This window comes from Aplidium turbinatum, chromosome 1, assembly GCF_918807975.1.
Source record: "Aplidium turbinatum chromosome 1, kaAplTurb1.1, whole genome shotgun sequence".
NCBI lineage: Eukaryota > Metazoa > Chordata > Ascidiacea > Aplousobranchia > Polyclinidae > Aplidium > Aplidium turbinatum.
In genome coordinates this window covers 59,195,729-59,222,476 of record NC_137472.1, presented here as the reverse complement: position 1 = coordinate 59,222,476, position 26,748 = coordinate 59,195,729, and the positions used below count along the sequence as shown (strand labels likewise).

The 26,748-nt window shown below is 38.5% G+C and overlaps 1 protein-coding gene, 1 non-coding gene and 1 pseudogene across 4 annotated transcripts; 2 read left to right on the top strand and 1 right to left on the bottom strand.

The window, feature by feature from the left end:
- The first annotated feature begins 9,593 nt into the window (after nucleotides 1-9,593).
- On the top strand, nucleotides 9,594-22,121 carry LOC145775382 (grifin-like). Of its 3 annotated transcripts, none has more exons than XM_082586688.1 (6): nucleotides 9,594-9,611; nucleotides 10,300-10,352; nucleotides 10,591-10,614; nucleotides 20,557-20,639; nucleotides 21,045-21,210; nucleotides 21,771-22,121. In XM_082586688.1, exons 2-6 carry the CDS (start codon nucleotides 10,350-10,352, stop codon nucleotides 21,921-21,923), a joined length of 429 nt encoding a protein of 142 aa, XP_082442814.1. In that variant the 5' UTR covers nucleotides 9,594-9,611; nucleotides 10,300-10,349; the 3' UTR covers nucleotides 21,924-22,121. The 3 variants fall into 3 exon arrangements, with proteins under 3 accessions (XP_082442814.1, XP_082442810.1, XP_082442801.1); XM_082586684.1 differs by lacking the exon at nucleotides 9,594-9,611 and adding an exon at nucleotides 9,700-9,718; XM_082586675.1 differs by lacking the exon at nucleotides 9,594-9,611 and having other exon boundaries at nucleotides 10,228-10,352.
- LOC145785241 (U6 spliceosomal RNA) lies at nucleotides 11,962-12,068 on the top strand. Its single transcript, XR_014291148.1, has one exon. It is a non-coding gene; the product is annotated as a U6 spliceosomal RNA (small nuclear RNA).
- A 2,400-nt stretch (nucleotides 22,122-24,521) lies between the features above and the next one.
- On the bottom strand, nucleotides 24,522-26,288 carry LOC145767862 (zinc finger BED domain-containing protein 5-like; annotated as a pseudogene).
- Nucleotides 26,289-26,748: the final 460 nt, after the last annotated feature.

Genomic DNA, 26,748 nt, shown 5'->3' with positions numbered 1-26,748 from the left:
GCTTTTCTCATGCACTGGGTCAGCCGATTCGGCGTGCCTGCCCGAATTACCACTGACCGGGGCGCTCAATTCACTTCCACTCTATGGAAAGATATTGCCCAATTTCTTGGATCTAAGCTCTCACATTCCACTAGCTATCATCCTCAATGCCAGGGCGCTGTTGAAGAATATAACCGCGTGATCAAATGGGCTTTAAAAGCACAAACTACCTCTGCAGACTGGGTCTCCAACCTTCCATGGGTTTTATTAGGTTTGCGCTCTGCTTTGAAGGAACAAATCGACTGTTCTGCCGCAGAATTGACCCTTGGCACACAACTCCGTCTGCCGGGCCATTTTTTTACTCCTTCCGATGACACACCTTCATCTCACACTCCACTCGTCAATGACTTCATCAAGTTTATGGCCGCGTTGCGTTATGCTCCTACCCGCGTAACGCGCAACCGCCAAACTCACATTGACGATGCCTTATTCTCATGCTCCCATGTCTTCATTCGCGACGACGCAGTTAGATCTCCACTTCAGCGTCCGTATCAAGGGCCTTTTCGTGTTCAATCACGTTCTGACAAATTTTTCACTTTAGACCTCGGTTCGCGCATTTCCAACGTTTCCATAGATAGACTTAAACCATTCTACCCGCTTGCACCACCTGACGTCACCCTTTCACCTACAAACACACCTCGTCCACCGTCCGTATCTAATATTAAAGACAACTGTTCTACCTTGTCTCAATTACCTTTCCCCCAATCAGTATCCATCGTGCGCGAACCTTCATTCATTCACTTTCAGCCCAAAGCGACTCGTAGTGGACGCATCATCGTACAACCTTCCAGGTTTACAGACTAACCTCCACTCAACCAATCCATTCTGTAGCTTACCGTCCTGAGCAAGACGTCAAAACTGCATCCATTCTGTAGCTACCGTCCTGAGCAAGACGTCAAAACTGCATCCATTCTGTAGCTTACCGTCCTGAGCAAGACGTGAAAACTGCATCCATTCATTCATTTTATAATCACTCGCTTAACTACAGTCATGTGACGTTGTAACTACTTTTTATGCTCGTGTTTGTCGCTTTTTTTTAATGAGTGCTGAGCCTACTCCGTACTTATACTACGACTCTCATAGTTTCTTGTCTCGTTTCCTACCCATCCAGCCGGCATTGCCTTGCCATGCCTTACCAATTTAATAACTTGTATCCCTGCATGTATCGCTATTCTTTTTTCATTATGTGTCCCATCATCAGCCGGCGTCTGCCGCCTATGGCACTGCCATATTGCAACTACTTGTATCCCTGCATGTATCGCTATTCTTTTTCATTATGTGTCCCATCATCAGCCGGCGTCTGCCGCCTATGGCACTGCCATATTGTAACTACTTGTATCCCCGCATGTATCGCTTTTTTTAATGTGTCTGAACTGCTTATGTGTAACTTTCTAGCGGTCGCTACTTTGTATCAATTTCGTTTCAGGCCTGCCTATCAACACGGTTGCTGCGAGAGGTTGATGCGAGACTTCAAGGAACTTCAATACAGCACCACAATGATGACACGACAAGCTCACTGATGAGACCACTTCAACATGGCACCACAGCACCCCATGTTCTTCACGACTTGCACTGAGTTGAACAGTCCCTCATCACATACCTCAACATGAGATGCCTCAACCACGAGATGCCTCCACGGAGATGACCCTCAATACGGCTATCCACAGCCACCGACGCAAGCAATATGGTTAACCCCATATCTGTCGCTACTCCCTGCGACACACCTTCGACGTGCAATTGCTGCATCGTTCATCATTCAAGCCTTCTCTGCGTCAGAAGCACACCGCGCCGTCAACCCAACCAGTGCCGCTATTTTGCGCCACTTTCGACATGCAATGGCTGCATGTCACATAGCTTGCAACTATACAAGCTGGCCTCTTTCCTGTCATATTCGTCCCATATCGACTGACTCACAACTCAACAGCTGTCGTGCTCGTCATCCATCAATGGACTACTAACTGAACTGCTTATCACCTGCTGTCGTGCTCATCATATACATCACCGAACTTCCAAATCAACTGCTGTCGTCTCGTCCTCCCTCATCGAAATACTCAAACTAATAGTATGACTTTAGAACATTCTGTCTCGCACAAACACGCGCGTACACCGTTAGGCTACATACAATTTTTTTACTATTCTGGTTTGCTTCCATGGGTGTCCGGTCCTATCTCTTCGGAGGCAGGACATGGACAGCCATGGACGCTTACCTATTTGTATACATGCTTAATTTTTTTTCTCTAAAAACGCTTGTAAATATTTTTCTCATGGCTGATTTTACAGTTGTGCCCCAGTATTCAATTTCAGTTTCTAACCCTCAATCATAACTTAATTTGTTTTCGTCATTCACGACGTTTCATCTACGTTTCAACGTCGTTTTGACTGGGGCCAACGTATGTACCGACTGCTGTCTCGTATTCGTCATCAGCCATATCTGCAGTGCAGTTATCATAATTCTACTGTTTAGTCTACTTTCAAGTTTTAATATTATTAGCATAATTCAACTGTTTCAAGTTTTATTAATTCATTTCCAATGCGCCTGGCAACACTCGATTCTTGCATAAAACACGCTAGCATGGCAATATTCGCCCTTTTTAAATTGACACAACTTGGTGTAGCTCGTCGTTGTCTCGGCTATCTGATGACATCCTCTTGCACGCTGGGTAATCAATAAAGAAACCTTTTTGAGAAGCAACAGTAGTGCTTTGTCCACGTATACAGAATGTTAGTTTAGCCACTTCTGTTACACCCTGACATAGCGACAACACGAGAGAAGATGGTACCTGGTTTCTTTTTCCCTGTTATTGGAGCATATTTTTCGCTGATATGTTTGCAGGTCACTATTGTTGCCTGTATTGCGATGTGTCAAACATTTCTTTGTTTACTGAAACTGTTAATTGCAAGATATCTTTTGCGAAGCGAAGTAACAACACCACTCTTGCTTGGCGATGAATATTCTGATGAAACCGCTCTCCTCGCTATAAGTGCACAAAACAAGTGGCCTCGTTTATTAGGCATTGTTAAAAAAGTCAATAGTGTTGTAAAAGGAGCTTGGCCTGGCAGTAGCGTTGTTCGATTAATTTTATTGCTGCGGTATTCTAACATAAATATGAACAACATGTAACGCTGCATACTGGGTACGAAATGCGTTATTTTCTAGCAAAAGAGTCAACCTACCTAACATTTTATTAGTGCGGCCCGCCACAGCTCTCCTTAGTGCCAAAGTGGCCCGCATGCAAAAAAGGTTGGTGACCCCTGGTTTAAGCTATTCCACCAAAAGCAATAGCAAAAGCTACAGTAGCTTAGCCTAGTTTGAGCCTATACGTCTTTAACCGCTTGTCTTTTGCAATGTTTTTGTTTTTGCTCAGTCATGCATTCAACTGGACTTGAGGAAATAATCTGAAACGAACAAACTATTTTTTAAATTTATTTAAGTGAAGTAAAACAACACAAGATGGTATAGTTTGATTGAATCTTTATTCGTGAACTGAGAAAATCTTCGAAATCTTGATCCTGGCCGTTTCGCATACTTGTAAAAATTGTGAACCCTTGACTTAAGCCAGGTCACCGAGATTGACAGAGTGAGGTTTTCCGCTTGATATTGTTGCTTTAAAAACTCTGAACTACTCCGACCACAAGGTGCCGCTCAATAAAAACTATCTTCGCAGTGCGTTGCTTTGACATTTCTTTCACCATGAAAACTCATAGCATGATAACAGCACAACATAAACAGATAAGAAAAAGAATATCGAAAATACTTTCTTCGTTTTTAGAGTGTTTTCTATCTTATTGTTTCTACTAGAAGGGAAAAACGGGACCTACGACCCTTTTGGACCTATGTGCCGCAAAATTAATTATGGCAAGCAGTTTTGCCTGCATTCAAGTCACTTCCTTCAATAAATCTCGGTAAACTTAAATTATTCTCTAAGTTGACAATTCAAGATTTCTGAAAAATTTCGTTGAATTTGAGATTCATTTTTTCTGCGATTCTGATGCTGGAAAGCCGCTACTAGGCTGTGTTGAAAAAGGAATCCTTAAGCAAGAACAAGTTAAAGAGAAATACGACGCATGCAAACAATGAGCTTATTTTTAACCAAGAAGAGGCACTCAAGCCAAGATGGTTGGACTTCGCAAAGAATCCAGCACTTTTACGTAACCTCTGAGCAAGGCGACCTACGGTACATCACCCTGCACCCTACAACTGGTTGTCTGTGTCTTGTTCATAGAAGACAAAGAATGCAAAAACAATGAAGTGGTTAAATTGTTTATACAGGTTGCCTGTGTCTTGGGTCGCGAGATGTTCACCAACTTAGATTTGAGTCGCGCTCAAAAAAGTTTGGGAACCACTGGGCTAAGTAATGATAGCGGTAATAGACATCGTCAATGCAGGCAATTGATCACACAAAAACAACACTGCCTCATGAGCGATCGCTTACATCAGTAGCTGCAGTTTCCTTTCGCACTTGGTAGAGTAGAACGCTAATTTTGTCTCAGTTAATAAATTGCTGGCTGACATCAGGTCTTTTTTACATTGATTCAATGACTGCAGACGATAAATCAGTGTACAAAGTGTTCATTTACAGAGTGAGATTCTGTAATCAACACGTGTTCGAAACATACATGGGCATTTGTTTTGCCGACGCAATTCATATTTTGTTTGATTACTTCGGCAATTGCCGATGCCACATTTGAAGGCTGCTGTTTATATTAGTATAGTTTGAAACCTTTATCCTTGGACTGACAAAGCATTTGATAGGCAGAAACAGTTTAACCATAGTTTAACAAAGTGAAGTTTCCGGGGAATTATTCCACTACACATGAAGTTGCTGAAATCATCTAAACAGCTGAAATCAACTAAACATGCAAAATAAAAATTCAACTTCTAGACAAAAAATTGTCGCGTGCAAAACTTTGAAACTAGAAAAAAGGTTCACTTGTTAATGATTAACAAGAAGCAACAGCAGAGAAGAGAGAGCAGAGAAGAGAGTGATCGGATCGGTATGGGTTTTCTTTAGGGCGATTTTTTTGTAAACTAAAAAACTCAAAACGGTGACTAATTTTGCGAGAAAGTAACCAAAAAGTAACTTTATTTTAAGAAAACAAGACAGCGAAAGAAATAGCAGCAATTCAACATAAAAAGCATCTAAATTAGCTTCAATTTGTTCTCAAACTATAATTACACATTCAAATTACATATAGGCTATATAATGTTTTACATTCTCTGACAGGAAGTTTCTGTCAATCAAACACTTTAGCTGTTGCAGAGAAAATAAGTGGCTAAATATAGATAACACGATTTGTTTCATCGGAAAAATTACTTGACGTTTAAGAATTTTCGGGAATACTCGCGATATGAACAAGCATGGGCTTGTGCAAACCTAAAATCCGTACCATAGTAGCAGTAGTAGAAGCTTTATTAAAAGTCTTGGCATTACATAGAATGTAAATTCATCTCTCCAGTAGCAATGAAAGATAAATAAATAGAGGAATTTGGCAAAAAAGTATGCAAAATAATGTGACATAACAAATGAAAAGTAACCTAAAAGCACAAAAAGTGACTTCACAACCATAAAATTTTGGTTCTCCGTTTCTTTTGTTAATTGGTACAACCAAAATAAGTAATTTTTAGTGACATAAAATCGCCCTAATCGAATTGCGTACCCACTACTGCACAGTTTACAATTAGCATAAAACCAACTTTAAAACGTCAAATAAGCACCAACAATAGTTTTTTTGTAGATAGCAGGAAAAGAGATGCCACATTCGTTTTTTTATAATCACCCCCGTCCTTTAAAATTTTTTTAAATTGCTTCAAGCTATTTTATGATTTGAAATAGTGGCATGCATGCAATAAGCAGATTGTTCCGGGCCTTGATGTTAGAAAGCTCTTTTGAATGCATTAATGCGAGATTTAAGATCTCGTTTTGTATGGCCAACATAAATTGATTGATTGATTGATTGAATCTTTATCCTCGGACTGGGAAAATTCGCTTTGTTTCAAGGGATCTTTTAACGACGACAAAATTTACTTTTTGTCAAGAAAGGTTTCAAAGCGACTTTTACACCGATTTCATGATACGCCGAATTTCTTTTAGAAACTCCGTTAACATAAGGTAAAGAAACTAAAGAGTTATACTGGGTAGATGGATGTACTCAACTTTTAGGTTGTCGTTGACATGCACGCTTGTTTGCAAATCCATTGAGGCGTAAAGTATTGTGTGCTTTGTTCCGTCGTGAACGTTCATGCGGATCTGCGACATGTGTGTCAATGCGGTCATACAAAGTTTTAGCTGCAGTAAGTTTTTGGTGTTTTGAATAGTGTGAATTGAAATTTAAATGTCTGATTGAGGAAACGTTGGAATAAAAGCAGATTGTCACTTTATACATCTTGCGATAGTTCAGCTTTATTTGCACCAGCAGAACGCATCATGTTATTTAAATAATGGACTTATATACTCTTATAGTACAAGGACTATTTACAGATTTCATACAGAAATAAAGTGTTTGCAGAAACGGCAGTGAGTAGCCTACAAATTGCAGAGGATAAATACACAACATAGCAGCTCGTCACCAAGATGAAATAGCAAACAAATCACTAATAAATGTTGTCTGCGCATGTAAGAGCATCAGACAACATGATAATATAGCAGAATGTCTTTGATATGGCTAATGAGAAGTGGAGTGTCTTTGGTAGTGCTGGTGATGGATGAAGTGTCCTTGATAATGCAAGTAAAGGATGTAATGTCTTTGAGTCGATTTAAGCATCTTTTTCAAACCAACCAAAACAATAATCTAACGAAAAGTCAAGTGGATTGTTGAAAAGGAGCGATCTTCCTGGCGTCAGTACTACCTGACTACTCACTATAGAACAGCGAGCAAGTGATCCTGTAAACGAAAATTAATAGGTTAATTAGATGCAAGCCTATAGAACTTTTGGTAACTTAGTGACATATTCATATCTGGCAAATGTAAAATTATGCAACACGGTAGGCTATAGCACTCATAGTCATGAAAGAGTAAAGGTAGTAAAGTGTGGGCAGTGGCGGCTGGTGAGTCCTAGAAATGGGAGTGCTTCGGACGCCCGTGGCCTATGTCACTTTATATTTTGGATGTAGATACGTTGCTTATTGAATGACATATTAAATTCAAGCCGTTTTTCCAAAAATGGGAAGTAGACCTATCCTAAAAAGTATCAGTTTTTGTAGTGCCTCCCTATTTGCGTTCTTCTGTAACTAACATAACACTAATCAACAATGTGTTTCTCGGCAGCCGATTTGTAGCAAGAATTGACAACGATAGACACGTGTTTCGCCCATGAAGCTTAGCGAAAATGTAAACTACTAATTGGTTTATACTTATAGCGTAACACTTTAACAAAATAACAATGCGTAATTTCACAACGTGGTGTCGCTATTGCCCTCTAACCTGCTTTTGACGTTATCACGACGCCACACACTTATCGCATTTCACATTGCCTTTTTTCCTCAACGTTCGCTTTTTGCCATGTGCTGATTTGAACACTGCACGCCGCTTTCCTATTCGCTTGTACAAACAATTCAAGAAAACACGCGGCTCTACGACGTCACAGTCGAGTGTTTCTTTAGCTGTAACCTTGCGCAAAATATTTAACAGCACGCAGAGTTTCCAAATATAATTTACACGTATAACAGTCAGTAATTCTATGAACAGAGAAAATAAAATACACTTTGGGCAAAAGAAATACTAAGATATTTGAGAAACTTCTTGTGAAAACTTTTATGGGAGTGCTGCAGCACCGCAGCACACACTAGCTAGTCGCCCCTGTGTGGCCTGTTTACAAGAGTGGCAACCGGCAAGGCAAGCTATCAATAATTGGCCGGCATTTAAAGATTCATAGCACAACTTCAGGATGTTAGAGGTTGATTTTCAGCTCGCAAGGTGCTTTTTCGATTTACTGCAAAATATTGAAAAGGTTTTAATTTCACTGATGGCTTTAGGGTGACTATTCCACACTTTAACTCCACTGGAACTCCATCTCAACTGAATGGATTGTTGAGTCAGCTTTTTAGAGAAGTACTGCAGGGAAGGGGTTCGCAAATAGCAGGTCTTGAGTCGTGACCTTGGGTCACGAGACCATTCACTCTGGGTCGCAAAACAGTTTAAACTTATTATAAATATAACTGGTTTGGAAAAATAAATACAGTCGTATACTCTTTGATGTGCGATATTTAATACAATGTTGAACAAGAAAACTTATACTTTCAATGGTAGTAAGTTAGGAAGTTAAAGCATTGAGGGTGATTGTGCTTGAATTTAAACATAAATTTTGCGGTTTCTATTGCATAAAGTCCATCTATTGTAAAAAAATTATGGAATTCACAGTGATTGTGATTCATGCTTTGCAATCTTTTTTACATTTTTTTTGCAAATCTATTGAAGTTAAAACTAAAATATTTGCATGACCATGCTTCCATACATTCATGCAATACCTCAGATTGCGTTCTATTAAGGAGTCGTAAAACAAACTACGTTGTTCATGTTTAATTAGGGCTTGCCCTTTCAGATTACTTCAAAGATTTCCGTAGTTTTTGCAGTAAGGATAGCATGCACTGTATGGTTTGCATGACAGGTCTTCGCTGAAAAGAATGCCCAGAGAACCTATAGTGTTAAAGGGGTATTAAAGGAAAAACCTGACTTGGCGATTTTCCACGTTCTTTGTGTTTAACATGCTACCATAAAACGATTTTCAATTAAATTTTGCCCCATTGCGGTCTGACCACCATTGTGCGCGTGCTTTTGTCAGAGCTTTCAAAACGAGATTGGCCTGAGCAACGAAGCGTGCGACTGTAAAGAACGTCATAAAGTGTACGTCATAAAGTCTAGCAATCAACCGATCACGCAATAATTGTTACTGCGGGCGATTTGACTGTAGGCTATGTATGTATTTACATCAAAACAGCACATTTTAACATCAAAACAGCAGACAGTTTGCTGAAAACATCAGATTGGTAACGTGGCTTTTGTTATTGCTGGACTTTATGACGTATTCTTGAGCTGTGTTTGCACGTTTTGGTCATTTTGAAAAAAATGAAAATAAATGAAACACTGGACTTTGGGCCTTGCCAGCGCCATTGAAAACAAATTTTTTTGGGTAATTGTTTTTGAAATGTATTCTTGAATGTTCAGTTTACTCATTTTAATGCTTAATTCCGGTTTGAAATTTTCCTTAGTATGCCTTGGATCAGAGAACTTATAGTGTTAAGATATACAATCAATGGGTTGATTGTATATAGACAATGTGTAGGAGTGGTTTGAAAGCTTATTGGCATTATTAAATAACATGTATTTTGTTTTCTTTACATTTAATTATTAGTTGCTAACCAATTTGTTACTCCTGATATTTCCTTACTCGCCATTTTAAAAAGCTTGTCAATATTTTGACTGCAAAAAAATAAATTGGCATCTTCAGCAAATATTTTTAATTCAGAGTGTAATAAACTTCTCGAAAAATCATTACCATATATTAGAAATAACAATGGTCCAAGGATTGACCCTTGCGGCGCACCAAAGCATATTTCTCGTTTAGCGGACATTGGGTGAGATACTTCTACAACTTGAAATCTGTTTTATAAATAACTTTTAAAAAAGTAAAAGAAGGCTTTTGCAGTAACTCAGACAACAATTCAACGGTTAATTTGCTGTGGTAAGTCATGGGCTCAACATGAATATAGATAATGAAAGATTTGTGTAAATACTTTCATCTCAACCATACTATGATAAAACTGAAATAAACTTTGAGTTGAATGCAAAGGCGGTTTTTCAACGGTGGTCAAAATAATAAATATAATTAACGTACCGGTACTTCTTTTGTTTGAATATGTATTTATTCAAGGTAACGTTTTAAAAGTAAGATTAAGAGGAATAAACATAAGGAAATCTGCAAATAATTACATACGATTCTTAAACCATTGGTTCAAAGAAGAAAAGCTCATTTTCAACGTACTACCTAAAGTAAAGCAAGAAATTGTAAAGCATTCCAGAAAAGTGTTAAAACTGGACAGTTTTCAATGCAAGCTGCCCTTTAAGTAATTCGATACTGTAAGCAAAAAAATCAAATATAAAAAATAAAGAGAAGCAAGTTTTCCTCACAGAACCAAAATTTGGCTGGCTTTCTTTCTTTGTACTTTTGCTTTGACTAAACTTTGGTACATCCAAATCGATGCAGATTCGACACAGTGCAATTAATAGAAAATTTAATTTGAGTTAAAATTTCTTTACATGCAGATTAGCATTTTGTACGTGTTTGTGTTGTTAAAACGTGCTTAATCAGAAAAATGGTAAGAAAATTTCTATTATTTACACTCCCACAATGTGTTACACTCCCACAAATATCTTGCGGGATTATGTAATACTGTAAAACAAATGTTAAAACTAGTTATAAATTTATGAAATATATTTTTATATTGCTCAGCAATGTTGTGATGTTGTACCTTGCTTGTCTGTGGTACAAAAATTCAAACTCTCTCTAGAAAGTACAGTATAAACCATTGAGAAGTAATATATATTTTTTTTCAGAGCGAAAGAGTGATATCTTCACCGGTGAGCGATTGTTTATCAACAAATTAATCAAAACTACGTCAGATTGTGTAGAGTTATGCATTAAATGCATTTAGTTATGCACATTGGTTTTGGTTATCAAGTAGCCCATACGCTGCGCAGTTGCAAATCATGTCCCTCAAATTTTCAAATAAGATCATTTTTGGCTTTTGAATCTTCAATTAGTTCACTTTGGTTTTATTCCTGACCATCACAGCGCAAACAATACGTGACAAGATAACAAAAGCCTAAGAAAGGTGGAAATATTTGCATATGAAACCAAGCAATGGCATTGCATTTAACATAGCCTAATATGTGTTTTTATATAACGCTATATCCATCCCAGACATGCGTTGCTCTTCAGCGCTTTACAAAGCAGACATTGTAAGTGCAATACAATAGAGCAGGGGTCACCAACCTTTTTTGCATGCGGGCCACTTTGGCACTAAGGAGAGCTATGGCGGGCCGCAGTAATAAAATTTTAGGTAGGTTGACTCTCATGCTAGAAAAGAACGCATTTCGTACCCAGTACCAAGCGTTACATGTTGTTCATATGTATGTTAGAATACCGCAGCAACAAAATTAATCGAACAGCGCTACAGCCAGGTCAAGCTCCTTTTACAACACTTTTGACTTTTTTAACAATGCCTAATAAACGAGGCCACTTGTTTTGCGCACTTATAGCTAGGGACGATACATTACGGAACGAGCAATTCCGTTGTTCCTTCAACATTAGAAGGGTCAATTGCCAATTTGACATTTTTTTACGCTTTACTGCTGGCTTGTTTTCAACTAAAAACCTTAAATTACTTTAAAGCCAACTTCACTCTTCTTATATAACCCATAAAAAGTAAAATATTTTGTAAATTACAAAAAAACGTAACCCTTCTAGTGTTGCGGATAGGCCAAAAGCGGATGAAGTTTCGCATCCCTATGATCTACAATCCCTAACTTATAGCGAGGCGAGTGGTTTCATCAGAATATTCATCTCCAAGCAAGAGTGGTGTTGTCACTTCGCTTCACAAATGATATCTTGCAATTAACAATTTCAGTAAACAAGGAAATGTTCGACACATCGCAATACATGCAACAATAGTGACCTGCAAACATATCAGCGAAAAATAGGTTTCAATAACAGGGAAAAAGACACCAGGCACCATGAAGCTAACGATTGTGGGAATCACCGAAAAATCGTAATTCTATCGTAATTCATGAACAGCCTTCCCTCTAAAAAAGCAATGAGTTGGTTTTTCGTCATTTTTGTGAGAGTCTATAAAACCGTCTTTCTTTTATTATTGACAACTCTCACTTGTGGTGCTTATCAGCATGGCAAAAATTGTTGATTAACAATTACTTACTTCGGCAGTACATATACTAAAATTGGAACGATATAGAGAACATTAGCATGGTCCCTGCGCAAGGATGACACGCATAATCGTAAAGCGTTCCATATTTCTTAAAAAAAAAAAACATTTTGCAGTAGGCCTACTAAGCAAAATATTGTCATAATACAATCAGAAAAAGTCTTTAAATTTATATGTAATATTTTGCCAATTCATTATAAATTTAGTTGGCACACCGACCTATTTTGCCAACAAAAACTTGTATAAAGAGAACACTGTTCGTGAAACACAATAACGGTGAAACGCACACTAGTGTTTACATGACATTTGCAAACTTAAAAAAAGCAACCCTATGCTCACAGAAATTCGAAAACAGACGTTTTTCAACCACTTGGACAGTGTAGCTGGACATCGCATTGGAATAACTTTAAGCGATCCCCACCTAGAATTACAATCTGATTAGTCGGTCGCTGGAATCGTATGCAAAACGAAAATATGCTTCCCAGAAAGTATTTTTTGCCTCCGTGCTCTTTAACTCCTCAAGAAAAGTATTTTTGGTTATACTTGTACGCTGATACCTTCCGCGGGCCGCAGCGATACAGCGTTGCGGGCCGCATTCGGCCCGCGGGCCGCCAGTTGGTGACCCCTGCAATAGAGGGGCAGCGGAATGCAATATTATACAGAAACATCATACTATTTGTTGTTTCTGGGCGACTACCAATAAACTACCAGCATTGATGGTTCAGTGTTGGAATCCTGGCCTGCCCTGTGTTCCAGGTTCCATTCCAGGCCAATGCAATGTGTAGTAAATTTGATGGTTTGCTCAAATCAAAAATATTCATTCCAAACACTCTTTTAGCGATGCATATTTTAAACCTTTTGGTTTTGCAACCTTTTCCCTTTGTTGGTGCCAAATGCGTGTGATTACTTCATCGTCTTTTCATTTTCGCCCCAGTAATGAAAAACAAAATTGAATTGAACTGTGTGCCAAGAAGTAAGTTTCAGTATTAGTGCAGTCGTGGGACCTTAAAAAGTGGTGTTTGTGGGAAAATTTTTTTATCAAGCTGATACTTTGTTCAGACCTTCTCTATACTATGCAGATGGCTCAAAAAAAATGCCCCATCAATCGGATGATGGGAAACCCCTTTTTAGGCCCTTTTTCCAAATGACGTCACAATCCCTTTGGGTCCAAAATATGAAAATTTCAAGTTTTTCAAAATAGGACATATTATATATCATTTTTTAGCATTTTTCAAGGAGAACAACTTTTTCTATTAACCAAAACCCTGAAAATGTACAGAAAAAGAGTTATTACCGATTAAGCAAAAGGATAAATCTATGAATTTCAGGCAAATTTGAAATTATTCGTCACTGTTGGGATTATTCTTCTATATTCTTTAACAAGAATTAAACAAAGTAAGCGAAACGAAGCTATCAATAATCATCATCAAAAACGTCAAAGATGTTGCCTTCCTCCTCGTCTTCTTCGTCTTGTCCCGTTTCATCTTCATTGTACGAGCACTCCTCTTCTTCGTTACCAACATTGACGTTCTGCATAAGTGAAAAAATCTTTATTCTTAAATCTTTCGTCTAGTCTCTGGAGTATGTCGTTCATTCTAATTATATTACTTAGATACGAAAAAGATCTGAAACTGTTTTTGTATTTTAAGCATACTTACTATATTATTACATTCAACACCATGGCATTCCCCACACGAAGAAACGCACGCCATTCCATACTTGCGACAGGTGCAAGTTTTTGTTCCACATGGATTTTTGGTTGATTTCTTACATCTGCATCTAATTACTTTGGTCAATGCTTCTGGTGCTATAGGCATATCCGTCATTATTGGGACAAGTTTGTTGCTGTTATTGTTTCTCCATCCCCATTCACAAACATTAAATTTGAATTCTTCACCAAGTAAAGACCAGCACATAACTTGATGATGAGTTCGCAGCCCATGGAAGTAGGCTGCTCTTTGGCTTGGTGGTAGCTTTTCCGGTGCAATTATCCCTTTGCATGCCATGTGCATGTATTTGCCATGTCTAAAAGTGAACAAAGATAAGTATTACATAGGTCTACAGGGTATCTAGAATTGGACAATATCTTAAAAGTGTAGATATTATTATATAATCCCTATGTAAAAATACATACCTGAGTGTAGTAAGCGTTGAATCTTCATTGCCACCATACCAGATCTTGAATGCAGCTATAGATGCTTCTCCGACCTCATTTTGGGAACTCCAGACATTGCTGATAATTGCAGAATTCTCTTTCAGCGTTTCTGATTTTCGTAAACTCGCAACCAAACTTCCTTTCCCTTTTCCAAATATCGATGACGTTGTGTCGCATCCTGACCATGCATGGAGAAAGAGAAGATCTTGTTTAATATCTTGAATACTTGGATTGGCTTCTTTGATGCTCCAGGCTTTGTTGAAGCGCTCCTGGACAAAGTAAATATCATCGTGAGTGTCAGCCTTCCAATGATGTAGTAACATAATAACAATATCAGTATCATCAGCAATGACATTTACTGGACCTTTTCGAAGAGAAGCATAATCAAGGGATTTCGCTACAATGGAACTGTCAGCATCACCAGAGCAGTTGTGAACTTCAATTTCGGAATGTCTCAGAAGGGTAGAAACAAACTTGATGAATTCAGCCTTGTTTTCGATGCAGCTGAGGTAGCGATCCTGAGTAAAAGGAATTGCATTGCTCGGATCAATTTTCACAAACGTGCTCTGTGGAACGGAATTTCGGCGCAAGTGCTCGTGACTTTTAGTACTTTCATCATCATAGCCATCAAACACAACAACAGCATGGGTATAATGGTTTTGGATATATTTCACATACGAATTTCCAAGTTCCAAAAACTTTACTCCTTTTTTCCAGCGAACTTTATGTAGTAATGCACCACCGTCGATAATAGAAGTCACTTGCTTGTTGATTTCCTCCAAGGTATGCGACAAAGAATCAGTCAGAAGAACTTTTCGAAGGGAGGGTTTGTCAGGTTTTCTCATCATGCCATCCTTGAATATCGACATTGGCTCTGAAGTCAACTCGAATTCGAAAAATTTCTCAAGGCTTTCCTCTCTTTCAGCAACAGCAATCATCCTATTGAACATGACTTTCGAATCAATACCACTTGCACTACTTTTCGTTTTGTTTACTTCCATTAAGGATTCTAATGGTTTGATCAAATCTTTGCGTTTGATTGATGCGTGATTAATTTCTACCCCATCTAAACCTTTCTGAATATTTTTACCAATTTGCTCCGCTTGTTCACAATTGACGTCATCTTTTTCAGCAATGGACACTAGACCGTTTGAAAGAGAAAATAGGTTTGCATCTGGTACCAAGAATGGGTTTTTCGTTGTTAACCAGGCCAGAAACTTTTCACAATCTTTGTAATCCCTCTTTTTTCTGGAAGCACCCAACTCTTCATGCTGGTTACTAGATAGAAACTGAGCCTTACTTAGTTGCATCATTGCTTCATGAATGCTTGCCGAGTGACTCAGACTCAAAACCCAAAGATGTCGAACACTTTCTGTCATACCTCTTCCTTCCGTCAATCCTCCACGCGACTTAATTGAACGCATAAGAGTTTGCTCAATCGCAAGATCTGTCCAAATTCCGGTGAAGCTTTTTGCTGTCCTCTTTACTGTGTGCTGCTCGTTTATAAATTGATCGTACAACCATGGATGTGTTTGTGGCAGCTTCTTCATTTGTTGGACGTACAGACGAGCACTTTTGGCGTAATGTATATGACCCGTTGATGCAAACAAATTCAACATCTTTGTGATTGCAAAGAGATGTAATTCCCAATTCGATGTTCGTTCTGCGAAGATGAACAACTTTAAAACATCAATGTAGTCCATGTAGAGGAGCCATAGTTGTGAAGTCCTTGATTGATGGAAAAGCTTGTGTCTCAACTCTTCGATCTTTTTTGCCGCTTTACGGAAGACCTCTGATGTTGTTAACTTCTCAAATGATTCATCATCATGACTACGCTCCAAGATTGAGTGATGGAAGTTTTGGATTTCTTCAAATCCGGAAGCATCGTCCCCGTCATCTATAGCGTTTTGGATTAAAAGTGTCATTAAAGCAGACTGTACAGATAGGTGTGCTCTCAACGATCTTGCAATTGCTTTGCCTGACAAGATATGAGGGATGCTATTTTCCGCGTAGACTTCAGCAAACAAATCCTTCAAGCCAGATCCTTTCATTAGCATTCCAACGCTACCTAAAAAACTCATAAGAGTATGAAATCCCCCCAATCTGCACACAATCGGAAGCTGCTCTTCTTCAATAATTCCCATTGCTTTAAGCCACAAAGGCTGATCAAAAGTAACACAGGGTGTTTTAACGGCAATCTTTTTTGCCTGGTCGATAACGAATAAAAGTGTCGAATAAATGCAAGTTTCATTTGATGGGCTAAGGTCAATTATTGGTAGAAATTGAACAGTTGATTGGCTTTTGGTTTGTGTCGAAACACTGGTTGCACACTGCATAAAGCCCGACCAATTTGGCCTTGCTCGACTTTCAGAATGATAAAACCATCCACAATGCCAAATAAAGTCATAGTTTACTTCAGGTGGAATTGTTGATACCGAAAGTAGTTGTTGAAAAGGTGAAAGTTTGAGCTTTTGTAGGCCAAAATCAGATGATTTGTAATACGGGATTATTTCGACGCCTCTCTTTTCGACGAATGCGCCTGCTTTCTTGCGTTCTCTTAGGCGTGGTACATTTCCAAATTGGCCTTGCAAAGGTTTATTGCTTGAGCAGATAATCCCCATACCATGAAATGTACCTTTACCAGATAACGTAGCAGTATTGTGGTCTACATTATCTGCGACCCATTGTGCAAATACGTGATCTTGTGTAGCGTGTGCCTGCTCTTCAAAACTACTGTCAACGTTCTGAATCGCACATTGCTTAAATCGTAGCACTTCTTCAGCTGTAATTGAAAATCCAAGTTTGGAAATGTGGTTGACCAGCCATTTAGATCCAAACGTCTTCTCTAACTGAACACCAAGTCCAAATAAAATTGGTGCGATCACTGTCCTCGGTCTTGCAGCCTGTACAATGCATTGACATATGCTCAATTTCTTTACTTCGGATCCAACCAAATGCGTCATAAAGCGATCCAACGATTCAGGAACCCAATTTCTTCCGTTGTTTATGTCAGCAATATCTTGTTCGTTTGGATATTGTGATTTTGAAATTTTCAATTCTCGTATATCCGCTTTTATGATTTTAGCTGCAGCTGACAGAACACTTTCTTTCGTTGAAAATTTGTTTTTCATCTCTCTAAGGATATAGTCTGTCATATTCTTGAAACAAACCAACTCAGAATGGCAACCTTCACTTTTCGCAAAATAGACATGTTCTTTATAGCGACTCTTCAATTTATCTCGAAAGGCTTTCAATGAATACCCGTTTTTGTTAAACTCTAACATCTTTTCATAAAGCTCTATAACAGAATATATTTCACAATCCATTGAGTTTTCAAAGTGGTCGCAAAACTTCTCAAATGCCTCAGTCATTTCTATGTCGGCTGGTCTACCTGCAGAAGATCTTCGATTCTCCTTGTTGATGCGAAAGTTTGCCATGCATGATGAATGATAAACAGCTTCCTCAGCAACCAAGTCCGTACAGCTCTCCATTCTTGCGAAGATTTTCTGTCCCCATGCATCTCCTCTTTCCTGAGCACGTTTGAGCACATTCGTGCGCAGTGAAAGTGTCATTGCTTCTCTAAAGGTGTTTTTCGCACGACGTGTGTTGCAACTCTTTTCACACAAAAAACAATCTTTTTTCCAATTAAACACATGGTCAATGGATGATCGAAGCCTTTTGACAGGTACTGGTCGTTCGGTCGATCTCGGGTCTGTAAATCGTCTTCTGCAGTTATGGTGCACCACAATGTTCGATTCAGAAGCTTCAAGCTGTGCCAATTTCTTGTGCAGGTCTTCTTCTCCTTTCATCTTACATGTTTTCTTCATGCTTTTTAAGCCCTTAGACCCAACTACATTCTTAGGCGAATCTTCATCTTTTCCACACAAGACGCAGATATCAATTGGAGACTCCATCGTGTGGGCTCCTAAAATAGAGGTGATCTATTACAAAATATATGACGAACACTTTCTTAAAAAAATGTCTTAGAGCACTTACTATATTGCCACCAGATTTACAATCGCAATCAGAGATGTTCATTGACAAAGCTTCTTCTTCTTTACAACACTGTATGAGCTATTTTGTATTTACAGACTACTACAGCATATATTTCGTTATATTGTTTAGTAATATATCTATAAAAACAAAACAAAAAAGTACAATTTACATGTTTCTTCACTAATTTTTTTTTGCAATGAAATGGGTTCTTTCATGTTTGATGTTATACACACTAAATTTCATCAAATTTTCTCGAAGTTTAACAGAAATTTGCTAGTTTTAACCCCTTTTAGCTATTTTTCTGTACATTTTCAGGGTTTTGGTTAATAGAAAAAGTTGTTCTCCTTGAAAAATGCTAAAAAATGATATATAATATGTCCTATTTTGAAAAACTTGAAATTTTCATATTTTGGACCCAAAGGGATTGTGACGTCATTTGGAAAAAGGGCCCAAAAAAAGGTTTCCCATCATCCGATTCATGGGGCATTTTTTTGAGCCATCTGCATAGTATAGAGAAGGTCTGAACAAAGTATCAGCTTGATAAAAAAATTTTCCCACAAAAAACCTCTCACGACTGCACTATATCACTTTTAAAAAGTTTTGGTATAATCGGACAAGGTATTGAACTTGTTACATCATCTTGTTATCATTTACAAGCTTACCATCACCTGAAACGTGCAACGTAGACGAAGCATACTAGGACTTTTAAAATTGCATAATAACTGAGCAAAGGCCGCAATAGTATATGGCTGTGAAACCAGCTGTACACCATGCCTGGACTCTGAATGTGAGACACTCTATCGCTTCTACCAAAACGCCACACATGGTACAGCTTCCATTACCGCTGCCACAAAATTACTTGAGCGGTTGCACGCAAAGAATCTTAAGCGATGCAACGAAACCTTTCAAACCATCGACTTCTTTTCCGAACCTAGTTATCTTGGGGTGACACTAGAACTAGACAAATCGCTCACATACCGCCACCATTTGGTGTCATTGTGCAAGAAACTATTAATGCGTACTGCGCTACATCGCCTGGTAGGCTCTAGCTGGAGAGCGAGGGTTGACACTTTGCGTGTAGCAGCCGTAGCGCTTGTCTAATCTTCAGCATTTTCCTATTCTTCAGATTTACTATGCAACTGTTTTGTGCCGCAGTGCTCACTGCCACAACATCGACACTGCCACAAACAGCGCCCTGCACACAGTGACAGGATGCTTGCGTTTTACACCATTGGGCAATCTTCCCATTCATGTTGGCATCCAGCCTGCTGATCTTCGTCGCGAAAAAGCCACTCTGTATCTCGGTCGACGGGCATTGGAGCCCAATTTTATTTTTCACTCCAATGTCTGTGGTCCTTCAAAAGAACACTCCAGTCGACAAAAATCTACACTCATGCGTGTCAGCCGCTCAATTTGTGATGGATAATACATTTTTACGGAAATTAGGCGGACCATATTCGTACTGGTGTCGCACTTTTCTGCTCAATCATGCACCGATGGGGAATGGTATTTTCTTCTTGTTAGGAATGCAGTGCCGAGGAACAGACCGCAAACCACATCATCAACGACTGTACCATCTCCAAGCCACCTAACGGAGTGGAAGTACAATATCAAACCGGCATATGATGTGCCTTATCGTCTTCCTTATGTTTAGTCATTCTCAGTGGCGTAGCCAAGGGGGGGGGATTGGGGGTTACAACCCCCCCCCCCCCTTTAGCACACGTGTGACGTCACGATATTGAGAATGATGCTTTCAGTCCAGAAAAAAATTGCCTAATTTTACACAAAACTGCATTAAAAGAGCGAGTTTTGCCAATACCAAACATTCAAACATCTCAGCCAGGAATTAGCAACAAGAAAACATAGAGACTTAGCTTTATTTCCGAAAAATGCCAAAGAAAGCATGATCTTATACTTTTGCTATGCCACCGGACAGCACCATTTTACAGGAATATTCATAACCACATTTTTGTTGAAAATGCTCTCAGAATGCACCAAATTTAAAGTAATTTTTCAAAATTTTCTGGGGGAGGCCCCCCAGACCTCCGCCGCTGGGTCGTCAAACTCCCCCCCCTTTCGAAATTCCTGGCTACGCTACTGATCATTCTTGTATATTTCTTATTTCATTTTTTGGATATCAGTTGTTCAAGTGCTTGATTAGGGTTAACATGCTGTATATAACATGTTTGACATTTTTAGTTTATTGCTTTATATTAGCTTATGTGTAATACCATGTCGCTGTTTGATTGTATATGCTTGTGGTAGCCTAAAACAAAGCAACCTCTCCACCAAAATTGATAAAAATGTTAGAGGTGACAAAACGATATCACGCGACAACGTATTGAGAGAAATGCTTTCAAATTTTGCTTCAAAAAACATCGGATTTACATCCACACCTTTGACTTTGAATTATGTTGTCGTTTTCTTCAGACTCCAGGCAAGCTTTACGACATTTGTTTCAAGGAATATCAAGATACCGGTGTGAAGGTGGTAGGAGTTAATACTGGAGATGTGTGAGTGATTCTATTTCTTAATGTTTGTGAAATCTATGATGAAGGTTGGTTAACTTTTTTTACTAATTTTGAAAATATTTATATTCGAGATGAGAAAATGTATTCTCAAGCTGAACAGTAACAAAATTATAAAACATCTCTGATATAACTTCTGTTTCAAGTTTGTACTAAAAATACAACTGCACGATGAATTTTAACGCATTTCAACTGAAAGTGCATGTTTCTATCTATAAATACCAACCTTGACGTTACATTTTAAGGGTATTTTTATCTCAATAAAAATTATCAAAACCATAGTTCTCCACGAGCTTGCATTTTTGGCCACGTCCTGCAATGGCAGGTTGTATTGCACAATTATTTTGTTGTGGTAAATAATTATGATACATGTGTTTGATTTTGATGCAGAGTCTTGGTTGAGTTTCTCACCGCTACCGACCAGATTGCTTTCCATACATCTATTCGATACTATGACAAGACTATCGTTCGCAATACTTACGATGGGGGATGGGGCAGTCCCGAAGAGACCGATCTTCCTGGCGCATTTCCATTTGCTAAAGATGGCCCATTTATGGTGAGGCATTATTTATAACAAAGTAATCTGATAGACGATAAATAAAACGTTTCCTATCGATCAAAATAATTTTATTTTGTATATACAGCCTTATAGTTGCAACTAGGATACTGTAGAATTACATAAAGGACTTCAAATGCGACCAGGTGGAGTAGGTTCAATAAATAGAACGTATAGAGTATAGACAATTACCTTCATCAAGATTTGCCACGTTTAACATGCATTTTTTAACACTATGAAACAAATTAGAATTTTCTGTCAATGCTATTAATCCTTTGTGATGAAGCAAAATAATGTGGTTAGTGTAGTCAAGTATCAGACATCAGTCTATTTTGTCTCAATAGCAGCTCACCGGACTGAGAAAGCCTTTAATAATAAGTTATTTCTGGCAGTTTCGCATACTTGTAGAGGTTTGGAAACACTGATGCAAGCCCGGTTACTGAGATTGGCAAAGTGAAGTTTCTGACTGTCGAAGTGTTGTTGTCTGTCAATTATTTCATTCACTCAGTGCAGCTGATCAAGAGAAGTTTAAAGCTACATGAATTTTTGTTCATTTTCAGATCGACATATCTCTGACAAAAGACCGAGATTTCTTCGAATTTAGAGCTGATGAAATTCATCAGTTTTATTTCAATCATCGATTACCAGTGGACAACATCACTTCAATTAGGTTGTCAGAAGGCGCCAACTATCAAGAACTGCTAATCGTTTAAGCTATTCTACAAAATCTTCAGCAAAACTCGGCGAAGGCTAGCGTAGTTTGAGCCTACGACTTAAAGCTCTTGTCTTTTGCAATGTTTTTGTTTTTACTCAGTCCTTGCATTCAACTGGACTTGAGGAAATAAACTGAAACAAAAAAAATTATTTTTTAAATTTATTTCGTTGAATTAAAACAACACAAGATGGTATAATTTGATTGAATTTTGATCTTGAACTGAGAAAATCTCCGAAATCTTGATCCTGGCAGTTTCGCATAGGGGAAACTGGGGTAAGATGAGCACCATTTTGCTCAAGTTGCTTTTGCAAAAAGACGGTAGCTTATGTCATGGTTTGTCTGATTTACAAACTCGCGTAGACTGCTGTGCAAGAAGCACTTTTTGACCACAGGCCTTATGGGACCTAAGTGCCGCAAAATTAATTATGGCAAGCAGTTTTGCCTGCATTCAAGTCACTTCCTTCAATAAATCATGGTAAACTTAAATTATTCTCTAAGTTGACAATTCAAAATTTCTGAACATTTATTTAAAATTTGAAGTTCATTTTTATCTGCGAGCCTGGTGCTGGAAAGGCGCTACGTAGGCTGTGGCTGTGTTGTTAAAGGAATCCTTAAACAAGAACAAGTTAAAGAGACATCCGACGCATGCAAAAAATGAGCTTATTTTTAACCAAGAAGAGGCACTGAAGCCAAGACGGTTTGACTTTGCATAGAATCCAGCACTTTTACGTAACCTCTGAGCAAGACGAGCTACGGTACACCACCCCACAACTGGTTGTCTGTGTCTTGTTTACAGAAGGCAAAGATTGCAAAAACAGTGGAGTGGTTAAGTTGTTTATATAGGTTGCCTCTTGCCTGTGCCTTGGGTCGCGAGATGTTCACCAACTTACATTTGAGTCGCGCTCCAAAAAGTTTGGGAACCACTGGGCTAAGTAATGATAGCGGTAATAGACATCGTCAATGCAGGAAATTGATCACACAAAATCATCAGTACAACACTGCCGCATGAACGATTGCTTACATCAGTAGCTACTGTTTCCTTTCGCACTTGGTAGACCGCGATTTTTGTCTCAGTTAATAAATTGCTGGCTGACATCAGGTCTTTTTTACATTGATTCAACGACTGCAGACGTTAAATCAATTTACAAAGTGTTCATTTGCGGAGTGGGTTTCTTTAATCAACACGTGTTTGATATATAGGCTACGTAGTTGTATTTTGTTCGATTACTTCGGAAATTGCCCACGCCACATTTGAAGGCTGTTCAAATAAGCACTTACAATAATTTTTTGTACATACCAGTAAAAGAGATACCATCATTGCGATTCATTGCATGAGACTTTTGATTGATAAACCAACTTCCAGAAAACATTCGTGTTTTATTATCACTTCCAACGTTTAGAACTTAATAATTGCTCCAAGTTATTTTATGATCGGAAGTTATGGCATTCATGAAAAGAGCAGATTGTTCCGGGCGTTGATTGGAAAGCTCTTTTGTATTCATCAATGCGAGATTTAAGATATCGTTTTGCTTAGCAAACATTCATTTCCGTTCTCGCTTCTCTTCTGTTACTTAAGCTTCTTGTTAATCGTTAACATGAAATGCAAACCTTTTTTCTAGTTGCAAAAGTTTTGACTTGACAAACTTTTTGTCTAGAAGTTGAATTTTCATTTTTCATGTTTGGTTGATTTCATCAACGTGGTCTTGTGTTTTGCCATGGTAGACAGGTAGTAACTACCTCGTCTAGCATCCTGAAAAAGTCAGTCTTGTCTGATTGACGAAACGTCAGAATAAAACCAGATAGTCACTTTTGATAGAGTTCAACACAATGAAATGTTATGCATGCTCGACAGAATTGGAATAGACGACAAAGATTTAAGAATCATTCAAAATTTATATTACGAACAATCAGCTGCTATCAGGATAAATGATGCCTGCAGTGACTACACGCCCATTCAGAAAGGAGTAAGACAAGGTTGTGTGCTATCACCTGACCTTTTCTTATTATACAGCGAAATAATTTTAAGACATAATGAAGATGAAAGAGGTATTAGTATTGGAGGAAACAACATTAACCACATACGATATGCTGACGACACCGTTTTGATAGCCGACTCGTACGTAAAACTGCAGAACATATTGTGTGTACGAAAAGCAAGATATTTGGCATGGAATTAAATAAAAATAGAAACAATGGTCATAACAAAGAAAAAAGCAACCAAAACTTTTATTTGTAATTTATCAGTTAATGCAACAATTCTTAAACAGGTCCAAAAATTCAAATACCTCGGTACTATGGTGAATTGGGATGCAAGAGACGAAACAGAGCTCAACATAAGAACAGCCCAAGCAAAAGCAAGCTTCTAACAAATGAAACCAATTCTTTGTAATAAAAATATCTCCTTCAAGACAAGATCTAGAGCAGTGATTCCCAACCTTTTTGTCTTGGTGACCCCTTTAAAAATGTTCGTAGATACTGCGACCCCCACTTATATTCTTTCCTAAATGCAAGTATACTATTGACAAATAGTACAACAAAAGGCAGCACTAAAAATGTTTTTCTTGCATTTATTGACAGATCAATGCAATGGTTGACCTTACAGGTCTGCAGCTAACCGTGAAATTCGAGGTTGCGTGCTAGACAGAACCAGTGTCATGTCGTTTGCCACATCCATTCTATTTCTTTCCTTCGTTTTCATATGCAGAAGAGCTGAAAAACCACTCTCACTTAGATACGTCGTAGCGAAGGGCAGTAATACTTGAAAAGCCAGCTTAGAAATCTGCGGGTATGAATCATACATTTCACACCAAAACTGAGATAGTGACTTTTCATGGTAGAGAATGCGAGCAGATGAGTCATTCTTAAGATCAAAATATTGATCTTGTATTTCATCAGGAATGCCACTTGCATCCAGAGAAACGGAAAACGGATTTTGAATACGTATAGCTTCTTGCTCTTCGAGTTCTGGAAAGTAACGTTGGAACTCGGACTCCATGGTTTGCAGGTGTGCCACAATCAATTTTTTTAAATCTTCGAACTCTTCACTCGTTTCTTCGATGCAAGAAACACTGGACAATCTGTCAAACATAGCAATGTTCCCAATATGCACTTTTCGCTGCCAGTTTTTCAATTTTGAGACAAATGCCTTGACATTATCATTGAGTTGTATAATATTTGTGTCTTTCCCTTGAAGTTTCAGATTTAGGCAGTTCAATTTTTCAATTATGTCCGCCAAATAAGCCAGGCAGTTCATCCACTTATCATCATTGAAGTACGACAAAAATTCCCTTTTATTTTTAAATTCTAAAAATGCCTGAATCTCATTCTTCATCTCATAAACGCGATTAAGAACGTTTCCTTTGGAGAGCCAACGAACAGATGTGTGGAAAAGCAACGTTTCGTGTGTTGAGTGCATATCCTTGCAAAGTTCTTTGAACTGACGTGAGCTGAGACCTCCTGCTTTGATAAAATTTACGATTTTTACCACAGAATTCAATACATCTTTTAGTTGAGCTGGTAATGTTTTGCTGGCAAGCGCATATCTATGAATGAAACAGTGCGTTCCCTTTGCTTCAGGTGCAAGCCCCTTAACTTGTTTTTGAAAGCCAGACTGCGATCCCAACATAGAAGGGGCGCCATCGGTACAAACTCCACAAACATTTGCCATTCAAGTTGGGCAGATTCAAAAAAAGTTGTCATCTTCTTCATAACATCTGCACTTTTTGTAGTAGTTTCCAGCTCACAGCAGAAAAGAAACTCCTATTTGAAGTCATCGGAATTGATATACCTGACAAAAACGAGAAGCTGAGCACATGAGCTAACATCTGTTGTCTCGTCTACCTGAAATGAAAACATCGGAGAAGCCTTTATCTCCTGTATCACTTGCACTGTTACATCTTTGGACATATCCGATATGCGTCTATTGATGGTATTGTTAGACAGAGAGATTTGTTTAACTTTCGCCACACTTTTCTTTTTCCCCAAGAACCAACTTTACTGTTTTTAACAAGCATGGCTTCACAAGTATTTCCCCAATAGTGTAAGGTTTCTTTTCTTTCGCAATTTCCAGTGCGACTTCATAGGACGCCTGAATTACAGCCACATTTGCCTGATGAAAGTTTCCAGTAGCGTCAAGCCGTTGCCGCTTGAGACCAGCTTCATGGCGTTTAAAGAATGCTGCATCCTTTTTAGCATGTTGAAGGTGTTTGGTTTCTAAATGGCGTTTCAATTTTGATGGTTTCAATGATTTTGCGCTCAGAACAACGTTGCAGAGAACACACTGTGGCTTCTCAACACCATTGGTCAATAAACAGGTAAAGCCAAGGGTAATGTACTCTTCAACGAATTTTCGTTTTTTCTTCATGGAACGATGCTACCTGTAACTATCTTTTAGCAATCTCGAGTATTAACTGATCTCTGTTGTCTAATATAGGCTACAAGGCTCACTTTTACTGCAAGTAGTCCTACACAATGGATGCATAGGCTACTGATGCAATAATGTTGTACTACAAGCAATCCGAATGAAATGGCGGACAGGTAGCCTACCTCGTCCTACTTACATTCACTTTTGTTGTTGCATAAGCAACAGCTTCGCGACCCCCTATAAAACGCTTAGCGACCCTCTTGGGGGTCGCGACCCCCAGGTTGGGAACCACTGATCTAGAGTTTTAAAATGCTATATTTATCCTGTTTTTCATTACAACTCTGAAACCTGGAATATTTCAACAAAAATGGCAGAAAAAATTAATGCTTTTGAAATGTGGTGCTTCCGTAGAATGCAACACATTTCATGGCTGCTGGCAAAGAAAACAAATAAAGAAATT

Excerpts from the sequence above, each read along its gene's own strand:
- LOC145775382 (XM_082586688.1), top strand. Across the intron at positions 20,640-21,044 it reads GGAGTTAATACTGGAGATGT|AGTCTTGGTTGAGTTTCTCA; the intron begins GTGAGTGATTCT and ends ATTTTGATGCAG. Across the intron at positions 21,211-21,770 it reads CTAAAGATGGCCCATTTATG|ATCGACATATCTCTGACAAA; the intron begins GTGAGGCATTAT and ends GTTCATTTTCAG.